Source organism: Olea europaea, unplaced genomic scaffold, assembly GCF_002742605.1.
Source record: "Olea europaea var. sylvestris unplaced genomic scaffold, O_europaea_v1 scaffold2841, whole genome shotgun sequence".
In the NCBI taxonomy this organism is placed as follows: domain Eukaryota; kingdom Viridiplantae; phylum Streptophyta; class Magnoliopsida; order Lamiales; family Oleaceae; genus Olea; species Olea europaea.
In genome coordinates, this window is record NW_019246922.1 from 5493 (window position 1) to 28830 (window position 23338).

Below are 23338 nucleotides of genomic sequence, written 5' to 3' on the forward strand. Positions count from 1 at the left end.
AAAATCGTTACGGATTAAATGTAATTTGAATTACTTTCAAATTATTTTTTCGTTAAACTTAAATTTCATTTACTTCTTACATCTAATTTGATTTACTCGTCGTTAGCTCAACATCCATAAATGACATGGTAAACAAAATTAAACATGTAGCAAAATTCATTTAACAAATTGATAGTGATAGAATTATAAGACACTTTCGAGATGTCAAAATACGTATTAACTTATTTTTATAAATATTATATTGTTTTAAAAAGTTACACATTAATTTTTGGAGCTAGCACAACCTGAGAGGATGACCTCGCAAGTGACCGCACCCTCACATGCCCAGCGGGGTCCCTATGAATAAAATAATTCAAATCCCGTGTGTGTGTTGTGTCAACCCTGCGGTCATTCATGTGGATACTGTAGAACGATTCTAATTTTTTACCCCACAACCCAAAACGGTTGGGTCCGCCCCTGTCTATAGAAAAGTTATATATTTTTCCCAATAGATGGTTATAACAGTACGCGACAAAAACCAACAATTAATGGCATTAGTCGGAGCCAAAAATTGCTTTTTTGCACTCCTTTGCGGATGAGCCTTCTAGCTATATATCAAGATTATGTTTTTTGCTTTATGTTCGATATGGACATATCAAGATTTAGATTCTTATATTTCTGTTGAATATTACAATTGCAAGTAATGGAGTGTAAATTTATGATTACTTATAAGATCAAAATTGTTATTTACTTATAAATTTGAGCTCTAACTACACATTCTATGCTGCTTCCAATCTCTTCTTTTAATGTTTTGAGGCGTGGACTCATTCATTTGAATTCTCCTCTATGCCATTTTTTTTTTAAATCATTTTTCTGTCACTTAAGTGGTGCCTATTTGTTGGAAATGAATAAATAATTTTGGGGGAAAATTTGATAAATGTCCTACATTTTGAAAAAAAATAAAATAGATACAAAATAAAATAAAAGATGGTGGGTCAAAAAACTTGCATTGTCTCTGATTTCTAATAAGTTCTGCCTACTTTGAACCAATATTTGAATTTGTCATTCGAAAACAACATTATACATAAGCAACATATTGTGTAAAAATAAATTAATATTTTGCACGTTAACATTATGTGGTACCATACTCTTATTCTTCAGTTTTTCACTAGGATATTTAACTTGGTTTTTCTGCAAACTGAAAATCTGTTTAAGCATTTTGTCTAATGACATGAATATACCTTTGGTTTTGATGTGTTAAGATTTGGGGTCCATCTTGATAAAGTCAACCTTATTAAGAGGAGTGTCGCAATCCTTTATATATTGGTCACTATTTCGGTATTTTACCGATGTGGGATCATATTCCCTTAACATGCCCCGCAAGATGGTAGTTCGTTTGAGCATACCAATTTTGAAATCCGTATGCTCATTTTTTAAGACTTAATCGGATCCAATCGCTCGTTGGAATTTAATGGGCTCTGATACTATGTTAAGATTTGGGGTCCATCTTAATAAGTTGACCTTATTAAGAAGAGTAATCCAACGTCTATTTAAGTTGGTCAATATTTCGGTATTTAACCGATGTGGGATTATATTCTCTTAACATGATGTAAGAGGAAAAGAATCTCAGAATGATTTCTCCAAAGATGAAGAAGCTCTGAAATTAGAATGTATAATCTAGTTGGGGAGAGGTTAGTTATGTTCTTCTTCTTCAGCTAGTATTATTTATATTTTGGCACGAAAAGTTCGTCGCAAAAAATTGTCATGTTATGCTCTTCAGGAATATAATGATAAGATATGTAATGCCAAAATGTGATATAATGAATGCAATAACTCAATACAATGGTAACACAATCCAGCATGTACTATCCAATCAAAGTTATAAAATAATTACCTAAGCAACAAAGAATTAATCTGCTTCGATTATTAAAGCAACTGGCATATAGTAGCTAAACCAAGTTATCGCTGCCAATCTCGAGATATTATTGCAAAACCCAGAACTGTGAATCAGTCCCATGGACTTAACCAACACTCCTCAGGCAAAGTTGGGTATCTTTCAGTATCCTTGCAATAATCATATATCACAAGGTTTCTTTGAACCCAAGCATGATCCTTTTTATTATCCTCTGAAAGGTGCCAGGCATTGTACTGATCCCACCAGTTATCAGTGGTGGTGGATACACAGGTAGGGAAAGGGTCCTCCCATTGACAACCATCTGCAGTGAAGTCCTTATAAGATGACACGAATGGTGCCTTTTCCCAGTCGGTTTTCTCGAGGCCACCCCTCGTAGCCCAGTCGTCTGCGTTCCAGATGCTTGAGAATAGGTACATAGGCTTTTCATTCGGGAAGAAATTGTTCGTGTAGTTTGCGTTTTTGTATATTCTTATCGGAACTCTATCCACAAAAAACCTGTCATGGAAAACAAAATGAGGGAAATTATTAATAAGAGATTAACTTGAAGACTTGTAAAAAGTTTATGGGCAATGATATAGGTATCACTTCTCACTTTTGTAATTTACTAATTACAAGAAAAAGGTAATCATAATGAGTAAAACAGATACTTACACAATCTGATGATTGTTCCAAAGAATGGAATAAGAGTGGAAATCTTCAGTGGGATCAAACCACAAACTGTGCCTCATCTCACGCCCACCAGTTCCGTTCTTGTACACATTTGTTTGTAATACGTAAGGCTGCCCACTTCTGTTCCCCAAGAACTCAAAATCCAGTTCATCTCTCTCTGGCCCTGCTGCATTTTCAGTACACATCTGCATCAATCGCACTTTTCCATGAGAATCATAAATTGTTCTTTCAGTCTTGCTCAGTACTCTGTGCTCGACTTACATAATAAGCTGTCACGACTCCGGCTGAGTCGCCTCCAACGAGTTTGAGCTTCATGCTGAACCACCCAAATCTGTATCTTTGCTTGGTTATAAATCCACATCCTATGAACATTATACCCAACAAAACCTTGTAAAATCATATATTAACAAGATCATGTGATAATGGTAATAATTCTTAAGGGGGGGGGGGGAAGACCTGCTTGTTTGTCCAAGGAGAGGTACCAGGTTGATCCATCATCGGAAGTCTTGAAATTGTTGTCGGGACAGCTTTTACTAAAATTATCTTCAAATGAATTTGAGTCTGCTGCTTTGGATAACTTACCAAATACAGCAAAAAGAATTGTAATGAAGAAAAGATTGAAAATTGAACAAGCTCTTCTCACCATTTTCCGAGAGAAGTTTTAAACAGGATCTTGAAAAGATAATCAACAATAAATACTGCCTTTTATGCAAAATTTGACAAGCATTTTTTAATGCTTTTAAAATATGTAATACTTGCTATTGTCAGTGTTATAAAAACTAGGCTGAACTATCGGTTCGACTGGGAAAACTGAAAATCGGTCAAGAAGTCGGACCGATTATGCATTAATATTTATTATTACACAGACACACCGACAAGATTTAGAAAAAGATGGCCAGATGAGTTTGAGGAGAAGCCAGGCTGCCTACATATTGATGGTGGGGTCCAAATTGTTGCTTGTAAGAACGTGATTGCATCTGATTGGTCTTAGAATAATCTAAAGTAGCCAACTGGAATTGTGCTCGTAAGAACAATTTGATAGTTTACTATTCATCGTGTTAAAGAATGGTCAGGTCAATTGATTAAATCAATTAAGAGAGATTGAAGTTTGTAATTATAATTTGACTTTCTTGTTTGGACTTAACTTTGTTTAATTAAAATTGGTTTTTGCCAAAAGCAGTGAAATTCTGCTGGGAAAAGAGATGCTGTGGGAGTTGAGTGGCCAACAAGATAGGAAGACACTGAAGAATGCTGCTGGTTCCAACTAAGGTTATTCTTGCCTTGGTTTTTACTGCTCTACTCGGGGAGGGATACACAATTTAGTTAAAATTTTATTAATTTTGAATCTTAGAATTAAAAATTGGATGGTTCTGATCTAATTTTCAGTGACATGTTATCGCCTGAAAATAAAATAATATACTCTTATCGTCTGAAAATAAAATAACACAATAGTTTACGTTTTCAACTTTTTTTCTACAGCACTGATGGTACCATTCAATTGTATGTGTAGAATTTTAATGTTTACTTAGTCCAAATCGACCTAAAACGGACCAGGCGTACTGCATCATAATCAATTTTACGTAGTTTAATATATCTTTCTGAATACTATGTCATTTAAGTGTTAGTTGTGAAATAACAATCAGTCATTCAATTGAAATAGTTTATTTTTATTTGATTTGAAACTTTGTAGTTGAAAATTGAATAATTCAAAGTATTTTCTAGGATCAATTAATTGAGTATGCGAGCTAGATGGAAGAAACTTTTATTTCTCTCATTTGTACCATTTTTTAATGTTATTGATTAAATACATAAGACTTAAGATTGCTTCATCATACCTTTTCACATTTAAAAATAAAAAATAAAAATACTTACTTTTTAATCGAGGAGAAACAATTACATGAAAAAAAAAATGGAGGGTTAAGAATAATAATTATTCAAGTTGAACATGTTGTTGGATTAAAATAACTCTTAAACCTTGACACACTGTCACTAATTAATTATGGGATTATTATAGCCACTTGCAATAAAAAATTATTTGGACTTTGGATTTAAGAGTTTAATATTTTTTTATTTTGTAACAATTGACAGTTTGGCCGAGTGGTCTAAGGCGCCAGATTTAGGCTCTGGTCCGAAAGGGCGTGGGTTCAAATCCCACAGCTGTCAAAAGTTTTCTTTTTAGTTTATTCTGAATATTTATATTATATTCTTATTTTCCCAAATAAAAACTGCTATTCAAAATAATTTCCACTCTTCAATGAAAAATATGTGTTAGTTGGACTGTCAATTGTTTTTTTGTCAAAGAAAATGACATTAAAATTAAAAAGCTTCCAAATTAAGGTCTTGTTGTGGGTTAAATTCAAGAGCGAGGTAAATGTACTAATGAATTTTGAATATTTGAAAGTATAGATTAGTTGAGAAAGGTATCGAGGTGGTTGATGTAATGGTCTCGATTAGTGATAACAAAGAATTTGTGAACATTAAATAACAATATGAAATACACAAAGGGTAAAATGTCCAACAAGATTTTCTCTATTTTGGAACAATTGAAGCTATGACTTCAACTTTTATTTAAAAAGATGATAGTTATTATGGTTAATAGCCTGATCTCTCACTCTTGCCATTCGCTCTAAGGATTGCATTACGCTGCTTGCCTACTAGTCGGCGGCAACTGTCATAATTCATTAAAATTGGGTAAAATTCCCTATTGTTCTCGAATCTCACTCCTTTGTTAAACAATCTCACTTGAGTTTTCACGTAGCCGTTTAACATCCTAATAAACACGACTTTCACAATATTGAAGGATTAGGAATATGAGTGCAATGAATGGTAGATAGGGGATATAAGTACCATACTTATAAAAGATTGGGGATGGATGATGTAATTTAAGCAAGAGTAAACAAAGGAACAAAAATAGAAAATTTCCGTCCGCCTCCAGCACCGTTCCGGCTATCCAACCTGTCCTCCGCCCTGCCGCCACCATATTCCGTAATACCCTACTTCCGTCTCAGTTCCCCACCAAGACCCGTTTTCCTCCTCTTCATAATTTATCATAATCAGTTGTTTTCTGTATATTAGATTTCAGGTTGGGACAGATATTTGAAATTTCGAAAATGCAAAATTCATGGTGGCTGTACTTCTGCTTGCTGATCTTTATTATAATGCTCTCTTTTCCAGTATTTACTCGCGGAAATGTGTAAGTATTATATTCAACATTTCTTTTGAAGTTTTAAAGTGAACGTTAGATTTAGGTTATACTTAGGTCTGGCATCGTTTTGATTAAATTGAGCTTCAAATTGGTTTGAGTCATTTACCGAATTCTGTCACTTTGTAATAAAGTTTAGATTTTGAGATTGATTTTGTCACCGAGGAAATATAATGGAGAAAAACTACCCTGGCAAATTATTTTTTATTTACCTTCTGTTGTATCATCATAAACCCAAAAGCATGATGTTAAGCTTCAAAATAAGTAAAAAAGAAACTTCTTGTATCTAAAGATGTTCAGTTACAAAAAAAGAGTTGTTTTTGACATGTTGAGTGTTGTCTTCTTTGCATATTTGGAAGTCTTACGCTATGAAATTCAAAGGATTGACAGAAAAATTTTGCATGTTGGTCATGAACTGTGGAAGGAAGCATTGCCATTACAAATGGGTTCACGCCTCTACGAATTGAAAGGGCTAAAACCTCATAGTTGGTATGAAGTGAAGATATCATATCCAGCTTCGGTATGTATGTTGAATTTGTATCTTTTTTATTTTTCTTTTAAAATGTTATAGTACTGGAAAAACACACACCAATGTGATAATATTGAATGACAGATACCCTCTAGTTTCTCTTTACTGAAAAACACACACCAATGTGATAATATTGAATGACAGATACCCTCTAGTTTCTCTTTACAACTAAAGAGAGGTAGTTCAGACTTGGGTCTGAATATGGGAAGAAAATTGCTTAATACAGAAAAATTGATTTTCAAGACTGATGGAATAGATTCACTAAGTGACCAGGTCCGATATTGTATCACTGTCTTATGGATATTATCCTATTCTCTCCTAAGGTTTTGAATTCTGGAGTCCCTTTTCTTTTTTCAGCAGGGATTGCATGTACTCTTAAATGTTGAGTCTGAAGGTGTTGTTGCAATACCAGGGAAACAGGAAAGGAAATTTGTTATATTTAATATAGGTAAGATAAAGTTCTGATTTGGTTCGTAGCATATTGCCATATCCTTGTTTCATGCTTGCTTAAGTAATAGCAATTGTTTTACCCAATATAATGCTAAGAATGGCTAGTATGTCTTGAAGAAGATTCCCTATGTATGATGAGAAATAAAATGAAACATTTTGGATTCAAGTGGCTTATACCGAGCCAGCTACTTTTAAACTAACAAAAAAAAAAAAAAAAAAACTAAGGTTGCGTATACCAAAATTTTTAATGAGAGAATTAGCTATATAAATTGGAGCTTTGGCAGTTACTGATTGCTGTTCCCATTTGAAGTTATTATTATCTTCCGTGTTAATTTTCTTGCGTGGGTACTCTTAAGTGCTTTCCACTTTGTCTAACCATTTAGCCAGTATTTGAAGACATAAGTCTGTATAATTAATATTCTTTATTAATGATTTAGATCTTTAGTTTTTCTTAAAAAGGCCTAGCTAAAGCATTTGTCTCTAAGACCTGCCTACTTTTCTTAATATTCATAGGTGTAATCGGGGTATCTCTTTATTCCTTATCTCCTTCTTCCCATGTTTTGTCTGTATTTTCTATTGTTCCAGTAAGAGGCCTAATTAATTTAAACCATTTACAAAAGGAACAAATTATATAATTTCTATAAAAGAGTAGAATGTATTCTTGAATCATCTTCTTTTCTTTAGAAGAATGGTTTTTAAAGAACCATTCTCTAAGAACGCTATTATAAAATGGAGATATTAGAGAAAAATATGAATTCTTACACATAGGATTACTATTATCGGCCCCTTAACCCTCTAACTAAAGATGGTTTCAATGCATATTTACTTGTTGCCATAAGAGACTATATGCACTTAAAATTTAATGATTCCTTACTTGGTTTAATAGAAACCATTTTTATGTAGTGGTCCATTTTATCTTAACTGCTTTCCTGATTTCTCTTTTCTTTAATAGATCCAAACATACTAATCTAAATTAAACATTGAATCTAAAGGTTATGACATGAAAGCTTTGAGTGAGCATGTTGCTATAATTTAGTGTTTTTTGTAAAGTAATGAATCTTGAGCCCTTTTTTAAAAGGTAAATCATCAACTCATCTCGAGTGTTTTTAAGCTCCAATGGAGAAGGCTGATGGGGTTAGGATGCCTGGACTGTAAGGTATATACAACTCACTAGAAACCTGACCTCCAAAAAAGCAGTAAATGATGAGGTATTATCTCCAATAACAAAAAATAAATGGAAAGAAGTAGACTAGATTAGCAAAAGTTGGGAATACCTTGATCCCTGACTCCGAAGGGTTAGTAAGAAAGGTTCTAAACACTATGACACAAACTAAATCATACTAAGTCTGGAGTAGTTCAACCGAAAGCTGTATTTTGGAATGATATATCTCTTCCAGAATAATGGTCTTCAGAAGGGGTTACAGAAACTGAACTTGATATGAATAGGGAAGTTGAATGAAGTGTTTAAACTTCAGATGGACCAGTTGAAATCTACTTTAATGGAAGTAGAAAGAGCTGGATTAATGATTTCTGAATTTATTTCAAAATATACCTCTAGGGCTACCTCAATAAATAATTCCATCCTCTTCGTCTAAGAAGCACCGATACTTGTAAATTCATTATGTAACCGTATTCGATATGTATTCAAATTTGGATACTCTTGTTACCCTCCAATACATATCGGATACATTTTTTTAGTCATTTTATATTATTTTATATTTTTTAAATTTTCAATATGTATTGGATACGGATTTTCTTAATATTTTATTTTTTAAATTTTTTCGATGCGTATCCGATAATTAAGGACACGTGAAGAAGAGTATTATTGATTTTAAACGCTTTTAAAACTCATTCTTATTGATTATAAATTGAAAAACGTTTTTTTACTTTATTAAATATTAATAATGTTTATTGGAAGTACACAATTAGAGTTTTAAATTAATTAATAATTAGACTTTTTATTGGAAATACGCAATATTATATAATTTTTTAATACATATGAAACTGTGTTAATACATTTTTATTATTGGAAATAGATAGTAATTAATATTAATAATTGGAGTAGTACTATTTTGTGCACTTCACGAGTAGGAATATCTCAACAAGGAACTAAAGAATTGATTTTTCATTCATAGTAGCCTATGTCTTTTATCAAGAAAATTAAATTTCTATTCAAAACAAGAATCCCAAATATAGGACATTGTCGGAGACTCATCTGATACTCTTAAAATTGTTGGACTATTTGATGTTGCTAATCTATCATTGATAACCTAGACTTGGAGAGTGTTATTTTTAATGATAATGTAGAAATTGGTATTGATGATGTTGAAGAAAATGAAGTTGGGAAAAAAATTAAGATAAATTGTTTTAGTGTTTTATTTTATTTTCATTATTATACTTCTGTTTTACATTTTTTATATTAACAAATTATGTTAAATTTTATAAAACGTATTCACGTATCCTAATTTTTTTAAAATTTCGTATCGACGTACTCGCATCGTATCGTAAGTATCCGTGCTTCTTAGCTCTTCGTAGGTTTAATTCTTCTATGCCAGAATTTTTAGACTCTAGGAGTAAATCTACTTTCTCACCAGAATTTTTGGGTGTTAGGCACTCTCTTTTTAATATACCCAATGGGATGTACAAGAAGAGAGAGGTTTATGACTCTCCAACTTCTTCAGAAATGAATTTTTTGATGAATATGATTCTAGTAATCAGTATTCTAAAAAGAGTAAAGTATGGATAAACATGGAAGCCAAGCTTCTAGCTTTATGAGCCTAGGTGAGCTTAGATGAGGCCTAGGTGCGTTTTCTTATTTTAATATTATCTTAAATTTTTAATCGTTTTAAAAATCAATTAATAATTAAAATAATATATACTAAATATCTATAATTATAAAATACTATATTTACTTAATAATTCCTACAATTAATCAATTATATAATTTTCAAGTTTTTGAAATGTATAAACTAAATTATTTTTCCATAGTTTCATAGAGAAGTCCTACTTGAAATTTTCTAGCGTGTTTCATTTTTTACTTTTGTATAGATGGTCATTTAAAAACTAGAAATTAAAGTTAAATACAGTGCTTTAAAAAAGAAAAAAAGTTAATAAAACCCCACTAACTGCTCATTGCCAAGGTGTGGCATTACATCCGAGCCTCGAACCTAGGTAGGCTTTTTAGCACATTGCTGGTAATTGAAGAAACAAAATTAGAAGAAGACAAAGTAATCAAAACTCTAGAAATGTCTTAAATCAATCATTTTCTTCCAAAAAAGATAATCCCCTACAAAAGGGGATCTGTAAATTGGGATCAAACCTTCAAAGAAGTCTTAACTGAAGGAAAATGTCGTTAAGAATAGCCTTTACTAGTGCTACTGAATGAGGGTGATCTTAAATTTAGGCCTGACCCATTTGAAATAACAATTACGTATTTAAACTATCAATAATATAAAAGTATGTCTAGCTAGTTAACAGAACTAGACAATTCCCTGAGGAAATCTTAGTTCAGACAGAATATTTAGATATCTTTCATAATGATGAAAACAAGAAGAAAACTAGGTTTAACAAAGCCTTTATTCAGAGGGTAATCAATCTCAATGAATGAGGACTAAATCCTAATGTCAATTGAACAATTGTTAGTAAAATAACACAAGAGAAGAAAACTACATTGGTGAGAAAAAGTAATAATCGGAGAAATCCACTGATATCCTAGAAAGAATTAAAGAAAAAAATTCTAGAAGTTATGACGCAATTCTGTAAAGAAGATGAAGGTGAATCCATGAAGCCAGAACAAATTCCATAAGCTCAGAAAATGAAAGGTCTAATAGGAAAATGATACTGATGACGAGAACTATACGACATTAAGACACTGAGGACTTGTTGGGAATGATAAAGCTATATTCACGAGCCCAAGGATCAATTCAGCCCAAGAGGAAAGGAAAGAGAATCATTGTCAAGTGACAAACGACAATTTTTAAGACTTTTTCCATGATTGATGCACTCATGGGAAGAGTGTATGATTGATGCACCCATGGGAAGAGTGTATGTGAAACTAAAAGTTCCCAAGAGTGTATATGAAACTTCAAGTTCCCTAAGACTTGTGCTTCAGAATCGTGAAAAACTTCGCGGAGTTAAAGTTTGCTAAGTTTTATGTTGTAGTCACGTGAAAGACTCCCTAAAAGATTCTTGAAGTTAGAAATCAACTCAAATTCAAGTCAGGAATGCTCCTAGAGAAGATGTGGCCAATCTTATGGGGATTGGAAAATCTCCGTAGTTTTTATATTTTTTACTTTGGAAATTTCAGTTTTATCCCTAGTTCTCTTGTACTTCCAAAAATCTATGCTGTAATTACAAGTTCAATCTTTTGTAATATATACTTCATTTTCGAAGAACTTGTACTTTCAAAAATCTATGCTGTAATTACAAGTTAAATCTTTTGTAATATATACTTCATTTTCGAAGAATTTTTAGTGACATCCCATTGTATTATATCCTTCATTTTCGAAGAATTTTGAGTGGCTTTCCTAGCACAATCCTAGATCCATAGCTTTTTGTAGCATATCTTGCATCAAATATGGATCCTTGTAGCTTTTCAGATCAGATTTTTGCTTCATTGTAGTATGAAATAAATATGTGTTCATGTTTATGCCCATGTGATGGTTTTTGTTTAAGTAAAACAAAGATGGAACATTGAGGACTCAAATACCTTATACCGATCCAGCTACTTTTAATGAGAAAACCAGCATTTCAGTTTATCAAAATATTAATGAGAAAATTATGCCCCCCCCCCCCCCCCGGTAGGTTGGAAATTTTTAAATATTCGTTGCTTTATCGTCTCAAATAATTAGATACTGAAGTATACTAATCAATACATAGAAACATAATTTTTATCAAAATTCGAAGGTCCTTTATTGTACTAAGAATTAATCTCCCTTTTAAGTCATCTGATAATTTTTGACTCTATGGATAAGCTTAACCAACCGTGGACGTTCAAAAATATACTACTACTGTAAGTTAAAAGTGAACTCACTCACGTATAAGATTAGAATATATTAAGTTGGTGTGGCATGACTACGTGAAAGTATGTTGTTACTTATATTATTTGCTTATCATTCAAATTATATTTTATAAGATTCTAATATTTTCTTTACTCTTTTATAGATGCATAAGACTGCAGCCGAAAGATGGAGAGACGAGCCATTTCCCTATATATGATAAATTAGCCAGCATCTTTGGCAGGGACCATGCAACCGGTCAAGGAGAAGAGACTCGTGCAGCGATAGATTCAAATAATCGATAGAAGGCTCAAATTCAAGACATGGAAGGTAATGATGAGTCATTTTCTTCTGGCTCTAATTGTGATTTCACTTGGCCATAAACATCAAACAACAAGAAGGGTTGCTCCAACAAATTTTTGCAGTACCATTACAATGAATGATAGTGTGATATATAGTTTATTGTCAAGACAATGGATAGAATGGAGAAGATAATAAAACGAATATTTGGAATTTGTAACAATAATTGTGGTTCGTGCAGAGCTCGCCCCACTAGGATTGAGTATGAGGGATGAGTGCTATGGAGACATTTGTTGAGAACCCTATTAGGTTTGAATATTTTTAAGGACTTGAAGGGGTCACGTAATCTTGAATTCGTGTTAATACTTTTAGAATAACATCGTATCGGCCGTACGTAATTGTGTTTGAATGTTTACTTATTTAGATAACATTGAGAACTTTGTAAATTTGTACCATATTCGTTCCAAATATATTTCACTTTTTAATGAAATGGAGTTTGGTTGTTCTCTGGAAAGTATGTCATGTATTTTATCTTACATTACATATATATTTATTTGTTTGAAATATTTAACAGCCAATATAATTTATATCATTAGATCAGTGGAGACTGGATGTGTTGTTTCATTGAAGTTTGTATTATATATATATATATATATATATATATATATATATATATAGCCCAGGGGAAAGAAAATCAGAAAAAGATTAACAAAAACAAATAAATGAAGAAGATGAACAATAGATTTTGAAAAGATAAAATGTATTGATAATTGATTTGTTACAAAATTGAAAGTACAAGGTAATTTTGTAGAAAACAAACTTCTATTGCCAAATTCGCTCTCCTTGAAATGAAGAAAAACTTTTCTTCTTATAGAGAAATTCGGACTTCAAACAATTCTTCATTTTGCTTGGATCTTGAAAAGTATCATCTCCTTTTGTTTTCCTTTGAATAATTGATCCATCTTTTGAGAAGTGGGAAATAACATTTTGAATCTTTCATATTTTTGACTAACTTTATAAAAGTAGAAACTTTACTTCAATAAAGTTAATTTTGGCATGCAAATCTTGAAAAAAATGTCTTTTAATTTGGTAACACGGTAATTTCTGAATTCGTCAAGAAACTGGGTTCTTGTAGTCATTTGATCCTTACACCTTCTCATGTGTAAGAAAATTATCATAATCTAAATCAATTAAGTCATCACCATTGTCTGTCTCTTGATATTCTTGATCTGAGTTTTGAGTACTTGATTTTTTAGATCTAGTTTTAGAAATTTGTTCATAAATTTCTAATAATTCTTTGGGATCTTTGCAATTTGATAACATTGAAATGATCATTTGTTTTTCAGTCAGAAAATCTGTCTGATTTTCTTGTTCTTTCTTTGAGAATTTTGGAATTCCAAAATTTCTTTGTTCTTGAATCCATGATTGAACTGCTTTTGGACAACAGTTTGCTTCCTTGAATTTTGACCACCATTTGACTTTGAATCTTCTGGTAATCCTTTAAGTAAAGAATTCATCATTTTAATTCTGAAATAGAAAGAAATCCCAGCAAAAAATCCATGATACTTTCATATTGAAAGCAAATTGAAATAAAACATTCGCATGAGACTTTAAAAATATTTTTGCCTCTCTTTTGAAGTATTCATATCCTTGAAGAGTAAGATTAGACAAAATTTTCTCTTCAAGTTCGTGATACAAAAATCAAGTTTGAAACCATTTAGAAAAAATGAGGATGACAATTTTAATTGAAAAGAATGAACCATAAATGAGTAACAGGTTTAAAGAAAAAGACTCTGTACCAAGTATTCAAATAATCAAAATAATTGAAATATTCAAAAGTTGAAAAATTTGTTGAAGAGAGCTTGAGTCTCTTTTGTTCCCATGGGTCTTGTCCCTAGTCTTCGTAGGACAATACCCTAAGGATACTGATTTTTTAATACATTGTTTCTGATTTATTTTGAGGATTTGAAGTATGAGAGATTATGGCTGATCCTGTTTTTGAAAGGATAATTTCATAATAATCTCGAGATTTTTTTACATTTGATGGCATGAACCAGAAATTATTTGGAAAAATGTTTGGAAGACATTCATCCAAATTTGAGTGTCTATTAAGCCAAGATATTTCCATATCAAAGCAATTTTCAAAAATACTTTTAGTGAAATATTGAAAAATTTGATGTAGGTTAATTTGGGGAAGTTTTTCAGAACTTTGAACGTCTTTTTTGTAATTTGAAGAGTAGCTTTTTCTTTGAGTTTGTTTTGATCGGGTTTTTTCTTAAGGGTAGAAAGGGTATTTGAAGAAGATGAAGCTTCTTGAATTTCTTTTTCGGAATGATCTTTTAAGATATCATTAATTGAGAAAATTGGAGTAGAATTTTTCTTTCTACTTTGTTTCTTTTGAAATGGATTTTGATATTCTTCTTCAACTTGTTTCGCCCAACTCATTTTCACTCTTTTTGTGAATGAACTCTCTCGTGAGGAAGTCTGCTAAGAAGTTTGATTTCCCTTATATATAAAGGATTTTAAAATCGAAACAGGACAAAATAGTCTACTATCTTGCAAAGATTTGTTTGGAAACAAGATTTTTCACATGTTTTTGTAAAACATTTTTTGAGGCTTTACAATCAATTTTCAAAATAATTTTTTTGTTGATAAGATCATCTTGAAATTTTGAAATACACAGTACTATTGAAAGAATTTTTTTTAATAGTAGAGTAATTCTTTTGAAGGTCGGTCTACACACCATTGTAGTACCTAATTAACTGTTCTTGAGATAACTCTAGTGGAATTTGTTTTAACAGACCACCATATCCAATATCCGAGGCATATATCTCAATAATAATTGAGGCTGTAGGGTCAAGAATTGAAAGATCGGGAATATTTTTGATTGCTTTTTTTGACTCTTTGGACTGCAACTGTGTGCTCGTGACTCCGTGGGTTAGGATTGTTTTGTAATCTTTTGAATAATGAGACACAGACTTGACGTATACTTTGACAAAATCGGCCAAATAATTGAAAATCTAAAAAAACGTTGCAAACTTGTTTTATCTATGATTTCATCCGAAAATTTGTCAATGAAATCAAGACTTCTTTGAATTGGAGTTAAAGTGCCATTATGAATGTAATGTCCAAGAAAACAAATTTTTGTTAGAAATAAAACAATTTTTTTAGCAAAAATTGCTAAACCATTTTTCGTAGTAATATGAATAAATGTATGTATATGCTTGAAATGTTGTTCTATATTTTTAAAAAATATAAGAACATCATCTATATAAACAATAATGAAATTTGAAAAAGGATTAAAAATGTCATTCATAATTTTTTGAAATTCAGAGGGAGCATTTTTTAGACCGAATGACATAACATTCCATTCGTATTGTTCAAAAGGAACATTGAAAGCAGTCTTGTATCTGTTTTCTTCTTTAATTTGAATTTGCTAGAAAGCTGACTTCACATCAAATTTAAAAAAGATGACAGCTTTACAAAGACGGTTCAAAAGATCTTTCTTTTGAGGAATATGATATCTAATCCATTGAAAAGCAGTATTGAGAGGTTTATAATTGATGACCAAACAAGAAACTCTCCATTCAATTTCAGCAGAATTATTAACATAAAAAGCTGAACAGCTCCATGGGGATTTACTTGGTCGGATTAAACATTTCTTAAGTAAATCATCAATTTCTTTGATACAAAAATTAAGTAACTCTTTATTCATTTGAATAGAACGAGATTTTGTAGGAATATTTTATTCATGAAAATCAGAATTGTAAGGAAGAAAAACAACATGTTTCTTCCTATCCCAGAAGGTATTTGGAATAGTTGAACAAATTTCTTTTTTAATTTTATTTTGAAGTTCTAAAATTTTTTCTTTTAAAAGAGATTCTTGCAATTTTTTTATATTTTTTGAAATTGAATTTCTTCTTTAAGAAATTTAATATGATTTCTTTTTAAATTAATATTGTTAATGATTTTCGAAATTGCATCTTCTTTTAAAAAATTGATATCTTTATAAGAATGAGGATTTGTAAATTCAAAAAATATTTTTTGACAAAAAAAATTTTTAGTTAATCCTTTATAATCGGCTTTAAAATGATAAATTTGAACAATAAAAGGAGTACCAAGAATAACTTTTTGATCTAAATCTTTTACATGATAAAAACTATTTTTGAAACAAATATTTGAGTTGCAAACATGAGCTTTTGAAATTTTATAGTTTATATTAAGCTTTTTCTCACTAGCACCATAAAGACGCTTAATAGTTTTTTCAAAGTATTTTGTAGGAATTAAGCCTTCTTTGATACAATTTTGATCTGCACCTGAATTAATAAGGACCCGAGTTGTAAATTTGAATTTTTTATTTACAATAATGGTCATATTGCAGTACCATTTTTGAAGTTGAATTCGATTAATAACATTAACATTTTTTTCTTTAGATTTAAGAATTTTGAAATCAGAATCTAATGAGCAATCAGATGAGGATTTAGAATGTTTTGAAGATCGCTTAGAAGAAATTTTTTATTTTCCTTTGAATTTTTGAATAAAATTCATCATTTAAGTCTTTTGCTTTCATACAAACAACTTCCATGGGAATTTTTTTGACTTGATTTTCAATTTATGAGATTTGAGTTTTCATACTTTTAATATCTTTTTGAAGATCAGGAATGGAAGGTTTAGAACCCTTTGAAAATTCATTTTGATCACGTTTAAGAATTTGATTAATATTGATATCATCAAAATTTTGTTTTGAATTAGAAGATAAAAGGGAGGAGAATTTTTTCTTGAGATTAGGATTATCAATCCTATCAATAATATCTTGAATAACTTCTTCTTTTCGAGATAAAATATTTATAGTTTTACAACTACAAATTTCTTTATCTGAGTTTGAAGAAGTATCAGAGGAATGAAGAGAAGGTTCATAATCAGAATCTTCTTAATTAAGAAAAATTTGTTCTAATTCTGAGTTAGACTCATTATCAAAACTTGATTCAATAAGATTGAGAAGTTGGGTTTTAGTATCTTCATCAATTTAAAAGGCTACTAAATTTCTTTTTGAGTGGACATTTATTAGAATAATGACCAATCTTATTACATTTTCAACAAGTGACACTTGCCGAATTTTTTGAAATTTTCTTCTTTAAAAAAGGTTTTCTTTTTGAAAATTTTCTTTAGTTAAAAAATTTTTCTGAATAATTTTTGGAATATTTTCTTTTATAAAATTTCCTCTTTTGAGGAAAAAATTTCAATTTTGAAAAATGAGGAATGATTTTTTCAAAACTATACTGTTCATAGAAAGATCCAAGTTCTTTTCGACTTTCAGATTCTTTTGTTTTCAATTTGGCTTTGAGTTTTAAATCATTACAAATTTAAAGCTTCACAATTAATATAATTGATAATTTCACCATATGTAAGTATTTGAAGGTAATCAAATTCTTTAAAAATAGAATTTTTTACTTTCTGCAAAGAGTTTTGGAAGACCTAAAATAAAATTTTCTTTCCAAAAAGATTGTTGAAAATCTTCTCTAATCATGATACAAGATAAAAACATATATTTGTATCATCTAAAATCTTGTAATTTTGGACATCTTAAATTTATCAAAATGTCATTTTGCATTTGAACAATATTTTCAAGACTACCTATAAAATGTTTGATAATAGTTAAACCAAGGACGGTAAAACTATCACTAATTTTATTTCCATTTTCATCATGAATAATATTATTATTTTCATCATGTTTGATAGCAGAAAAGATAATATCCTTCTCAGTTTGAGAAAGATAATTATCCCACCATTTACCAAGCTGTCCGGATTATATATATATATTAAGAGTTTAACATGTTAATATGATTTACGTGTTTTGATATAGAAGAGAAAGCAAAGCAATAGCTGTTTTTTTGTTTTTTTAACTTAGTTGACGTGTTGTATATATATTATCTTATGGATTTTAAGGATTTTTGTTATTTTGTAGACAAGTATAAATAAGATTATTAATATTGGCCTAATTTTTCTTATATCAAATATTTGCACTTTCTTCAAATTCAGTCGTTATAGAACAATAGACTATAATTCACCATAATCTAGTCTCTTCTAATCTTATCTTTCATAATCATGTTCCTCTTAATCCAATACAACTTACAAAACCTGCCTTATGGGAGGATTATATAACTTGCTGTTCATTTTCTCTCTTTTATCGAGAGAAATAGGATTCTACTCGTATCTGAATTCCAATCTTTTTATTTGTTGTGGCTCATTTTTGCTTTTCAATTCATTACTACATTTTTCTATAACTTGAAAATAATTAGATCATTAACAATCACAACTTTCCCTCGAACTTGAAGTCCGGAATATCTTTAGAAGGCTAGTAGCATTCCGTGCTGATAATATTCAGGCCATATTACTAAACTTTTGTATTGTTTTAGTGTTGAATTTTACTTAATTTGGATTAATCCTATAGTGTTTTCAGTTTTGGACCCGTTTCTAAGCAATTGAATAAAAGAAAAAAGAAAAAAAAAGGATCGATTGGCCAATGAATGCAAGTTCGGGGACTAAGATACATTTGAATAAAAGTTGAATGACCGAAATCAAAGTAATTTATTGTAAGGACCAAGATGGAAGAAAGAATAAAGAAAACGGCTAAAAAAGAAAATTTTAGAAGTTTTATATAATTGGATACCTGCCCAGTTATATATGCCAAGAGGTCGCCCAGCCCATAACCTCAATTCCAAGGGCTACTTCATATGCTTGCGCAGCTGCCCCATGTACTACTGGGCGCCATTGAAGCCAATTTGGCCGAAAAAATAAATCTATTTCCTTCAGAATTCAATTCCAACAAGGAAACTTCCATTTGGGCGATGATATGCACGATTTTTAGAGACTTTTTGGGACTCTTTAGAGGGAATACAAATAACAATTCTCAAAACATAATTATGGTAGAAAATTAATTGCAAAATGAGGCAAAGAACACATCAAAATTGAATTAAAAAATAATAATAAATAAATAAATAAATAAATATATATATATATATATATATATATATATTTATTATTATTATTTTTTACTAAGAGAACAATGAATCTTGTAATATGAGTTTTTAATCTTTAGTTTTACATATTCGATATTGAAAATATGTTTTTGAATTTTGAATGATTCACATTATTATCTTTTTTCTACAATTATTGTTCACGATAGTTATATGAATTTGATGTTTTATTTTATACATTCGAAAGAGAAAAAATAGGGTCAACATGTTGTAAATTGTCATAAGGTGCAATGGGGAATAGAAATATACCGCTATACTCTATGAATCATTAAGTTTTTATAAAAATTCATACATTCTTGTATCTTCGCATCCATTATAGAAATATAGTCGGGTCATATATGAGAGTAGGTTTAACATTACTCAAGAGAGATTTTTGAATGAAATAATAGGAACATTGATTCCTTAAAATTCAATCGTGTTGTTAAAGTGTAGAATTAAAGTTAAAATGACTATTACTTGGAAATTCAGAATCTTAATGCGATTATCATCCATTAAAACACATTAATTTGCATTAGTTAGTTAACTTAATCACACACTAAGTCGAGTATCTAACAAGTGGAAATTTATTTTTGATGTTGTTTATCTTTCTAAAGTGTTGTTTAAATTCGAACCTGAGGTATATGATAAGCAGTTCGACATTGAATTTTTTATTGGTGATTTGCTTAGGTTAATGATACGGTTTATTCCTAAGTTTTGTGTTATTTGAGGATGAAGAAAGGTTTTAATTTGGGGGTATTTCATAAATGTATTTTTGTTCACTTATTCTGGCCATATTACTAAGTTTTTGTGTCATTTTAATATTGAATTTTATTTATTTAACTTGGACTGATCCTATCTTTTTTCAGTTTTGTACTTGTTTCTAAGCAATTGAAAATATATATATATATATATGATCAATTAGCAAATGAATGAAAGTTTGGGAACTAATATGCATTTTAATAAAAGTTGAATGCCAAAATCGAAGTAATTTAACGTGAAGGATCAAGATGAAAGGAAGGATAGAAAAAAAGGCCTAAAAGGAAAATTTTATAAGTTTTTATACCTGGGCACCCACCCAGTTATATAGGCCAAGCGGTCGCCCCGCCCTTAACCTCAATACAGGGACTATTTAGTATGCTGGGTAGCATCCATGTTAATTGATGGGCGCGTGTCCAGGCCAATTCTTCATAATTTAATTCCAAGTAGGAAACTTCAGTTTATGTGCTAATATCAGTATTTTAAATAGCGTGCCATTGGCACCCATTGGCTAAGGTGCGAAGCAAAGTTCTTTTCATGTTATTTTAACAATTCTTTTAAGTTCAAACTTATAATTATTAAATAATTTATACTTATTAAATAATTTTTTTCTTGTTTAAAATTTTAAAATAATATTAAAATAAGAAAACGCTTTTTAATTTTTTTCTCGCATTTGACTCATATCTCACATTGCCCTTAGTTTGGCATCAATGTATCGTCACGCATTATATCTTTTAGAACGTTGGCTAATATGCACGATTTTTATAGACCTTTGGGACTGTTTAGGGAGATTACAAATACCAACTCTGAAAACACAATTAGGGTGGAGAATTAATTACAAAAGAAGTGTAAAGAACATATCAAACTTCAAGACACATTAGATTGAATTCAATATATTTTGCTTTATTCTTCACAACATGTTAGGCTAGATTTTTTGTATTAGGAGAACAACGAATCTTGTAATATGAGTTTTTAATTTTTAGTTTTGCATATTCGACATTGAAAACATGCTTTTGAATGTTGAATGATTTACATGATTATCTTTTCTCTAAAATTATTGTTCGCGGTAGTTGTATGAATTTGGTGACTTATTTTATGCATTCAAGTGAGAAAAAATAGGCTCAACTTGGAATAAATTGTCATAGGGTCCGATAGGGAATACAAATATACTACTTTGCTCTATATAAATCTTTGAGAGTTCATAAAAATTTCTGCATTCTTGCATATTTACATCCGTCATAGACATATAGTCATATCTTATATGAGAGTAGATTTAATATTACTCGAGAGAGATTGTTGAATAAAATAGGAACATTGATTCTTCAAAATTCGATCGTGTTGTTAAAGTATATAACCAAGGTTAAAAATAATTACTATATTGGAATTCAGAATCCTAGTGTGATTATCATTCATTAACAAATATTGACTTGCATTTAATATACTTTGCTTTTAGCTTAGTTAATTTAGTCAAAATTACATAAGTAAACTAGTTTAGATATAATTTAGTCATGAACACATACATCACTTCATTATTGTTTTGGTTAAGGTCGTGATAATTAGAATTGAACTAAATTAATTTTCGTAGGACGATACTTGGACTCAATTTCACTTTGTTACTTATTAAGGCATACACTTACGATGATTTTAAATTGAAAGATATTTTTGTAAACACGTCTCAAAATATCCATAATATTTTGAGGAATATTTAAATGTTAATCTCAATTTGAGAAATGCAGCTGTCTGAATGTGACCAACACATTTCTATATCAATACCAAATCCAATGCATATCAAACGTGGCTCCAACAACTGAACAAAATTGATTTGTAATAATACAGCACACAACTGGCATCAAATTATAGTATTTGAAATATATCTGATTACAAAAAATCCCATTTGCATTAAAAAAATAATAAAAAAAGATTCTGGGAAATGGATTGACGACCATCAAGAAGAAAAGATGAAATGTTTTGACAATTGGGATCCTAAAGTTGTGTTACAATATAATATTAACAGCAAATTTGTTGGGTATTATTAAATAGGAGAAAAGACAATTTTAATTTATTTTTTTACTTAATGTTGTACAGGACTTGATGGGCCACTTCACCAACAAAGTATATAAGTAAAAGGTTTTGACTAGTTATTTTCTTTTTGTCCAATTTCCTATGATTATCATTGAATGCTATCTCAAAAGCATTTTAATAGGAGATAAATTTATTTTTATTTTCGTTGTCGAAATGTGCTCTGTAGTATTATGTGTCAAGTAATCACAAGAACGTTGAATATTGGATTAAAGTTTTTTATCTAGTGCGATTTTATATTGAATGATCATCGAAGCTAAATGACGAGCTAATTAATACCACAATATCTTTACTATTTCATGTCTAAAATTAAATCGGTGACAAAAATATTTGATAATTATTGTGAAAGGAGATGGGAAATAATACCAACTACAAAAAATTCCATTTTAATAAAAAAAAATGTAGTAACAAAAGATTCTGAGAAATGGACGGTTAGCCATCAACAATAAAGAATGTAGTGTTTTTGACAGAAAATATAATGCTTCAGAATATATTAAGGGAAAGTTTGTTATCTTATTGGATAGGACTTAATTGTAAAAGAAGACACGATTTTAATTAATTTTCATATTCAATGTTCAGTTTCCGATGGACTTCACCAACACATGATAAAAGCATTAGGTTTTGACTTTTCTTCTTCTTTTGGAAACGTAGTTGGTTTTGACTTGCTATTTTCTTTTTTTCAATTCCCTATAATTTATATTAAATACCATCTCATGAACATTTTGAATAATTCTATAGATTTAGGGAATTATTGACAAAAATGATACAGGTGTTGTGTTGGCATCATCTGTATAGTGCATTTTTTATGTTTCAATGAAAAACTGCCAAGTGTTTTTCTATACAAATTCTATCAATTTTTTTTTGTACTGGAACATTTTAAATTATTAACTTGAAGATAAATTTATTTATATTTGTGTTCTCACATTTAAGTTAGATTTATTTATTTTTTGTTTCTCAAATACATGATGTGTAAAATTTTCATAACTTGAGCGGTGTCAAAACTCCAATATAAGATTTTCGTCTATTGTGCTTCTACATTTAATGATTATTTATGATTAGCTAAATTTATTATAGATATCTTTATTTTGGTTAGGTATAAAATTAAAATCTATCAAACGCGAAAATTTGATGAATTGATTAATTACCGTTGGGCCAAAGAAAGTCATCATATTGCACCTACTCGTACTGCAAAGAAAATTTTGGAATTTAAAAAAAAAAAAATACCATTCTCCATTATAAAATGTTAAAAAAAAAAAAATAAATAAAATTCTCGAATTCATCCCACTACACAATTTATTGCTCCCATTAGTCCTTTTAATCCTTAAATACATTGAAAATAAAAAAACATTTTGACAAAATTAATTAATATATTTTTATTATTTTATGGTTATTTAGTTGAAATTTTGTCTTAAATCCACCACTCACCCTTGTTTTGGGAAGTTCTCG

General features: G+C 30.0%; 2 protein-coding genes and 1 non-coding gene across 14 annotated transcripts; 2 read left to right on the top strand and 1 right to left on the bottom strand.

Moving 5' to 3' along the window:
* Positions 1-1779: 1779 nt before the first annotated feature.
* Positions 1780-3428, bottom strand: LOC111384098 (probable xyloglucan endotransglucosylase/hydrolase protein 8). Its single transcript, XM_023008335.1, has 4 exons — positions 3020-3428; positions 2825-2925; positions 2546-2748; positions 1780-2389 (listed from the first exon to the last, which is right to left on the bottom strand). The coding sequence occupies exons 1-4, from the start codon at positions 3207-3209 to the stop codon at positions 1987-1989; spliced, it is 897 nt and encodes a 298-aa protein (XP_022864103.1). The 5' UTR covers positions 3210-3428; the 3' UTR covers positions 1780-1986.
* A 1218-nt stretch (positions 3429-4646) lies between these two features.
* Positions 4647-4726, top strand: TRNAL-UAG. Its single transcript has one exon. It is a non-coding gene; the product is annotated as a tRNA-Leu (tRNA).
* Positions 4727-5270: 544 nt separating this feature from the next.
* LOC111384093 lies at positions 5271-12530 on the top strand. 12 transcript variants are annotated; one of them, XR_002700852.1, is made up of 6 exons: positions 5271-5756; positions 6147-6285; positions 6439-6567; positions 6652-6742; positions 11908-12071; positions 12283-12530. XR_002700852.1 is itself a non-coding variant. In XM_023008320.1 (6 exons), exons 2-6 carry the CDS (start codon positions 5674-5676, stop codon positions 11913-11915), a joined length of 450 nt encoding a protein of 149 aa, XP_022864088.1. In that variant the 5' UTR covers positions 5271-5548; positions 5639-5673; the 3' UTR covers positions 11916-12530. The 12 variants fall into 12 exon arrangements, 11 of the variants coding, with proteins under 11 accessions (XP_022864088.1, XP_022864093.1, XP_022864089.1 ...); XM_023008320.1 differs by having other exon boundaries at positions 5271-5548; positions 5639-5756; positions 11908-12530; XM_023008325.1 differs by having other exon boundaries at positions 5271-5548; positions 5639-5756; positions 6190-6285; positions 11908-12530.
* The last annotated feature ends 10808 nt before the right edge of the window (positions 12531-23338 follow it).

What these genes read in the sequence shown, in the direction of transcription:
- LOC111384098 (XM_023008335.1), bottom strand. Translation starts at nt 3,209, where the DNA reads ATGGTGAGAAGAGCTTGTTCAATTTTCAATCTTTTCTTCATTACAATT. An exon ending in GAGTCGTGACAGCTTATTAT is followed by an intron (nt 2,749 to 2,824) that starts GTAAGTCGAGCA and finishes CGATTGATGCAG; the next exon opens with ATGTGTACTGAAAATGCAGC. An exon ending in TGGAACAATCATCAGATTGT is followed by an intron (nt 2,390 to 2,545) that starts GTAAGTATCTGT and finishes TTTCCATGACAG; the next exon opens with GTTTTTTGTGGATAGAGTTC.
- LOC111384093 (XM_023008320.1), top strand. Translation starts at nt 5,674, where the DNA reads ATGCAAAATTCATGGTGGCTGTACTTCTGCTTGCTGATCTTTATTATA. An exon ending in AGATATCATATCCAGCTTCG is followed by an intron (nt 6,286 to 6,438) that starts GTATGTATGTTG and finishes ATTGAATGACAG; the next exon opens with ATACCCTCTAGTTTCTCTTT. An exon ending in TAGATTCACTAAGTGACCAG is followed by an intron (nt 6,568 to 6,651) that starts GTCCGATATTGT and finishes TTCTTTTTTCAG; the next exon opens with CAGGGATTGCATGTACTCTT.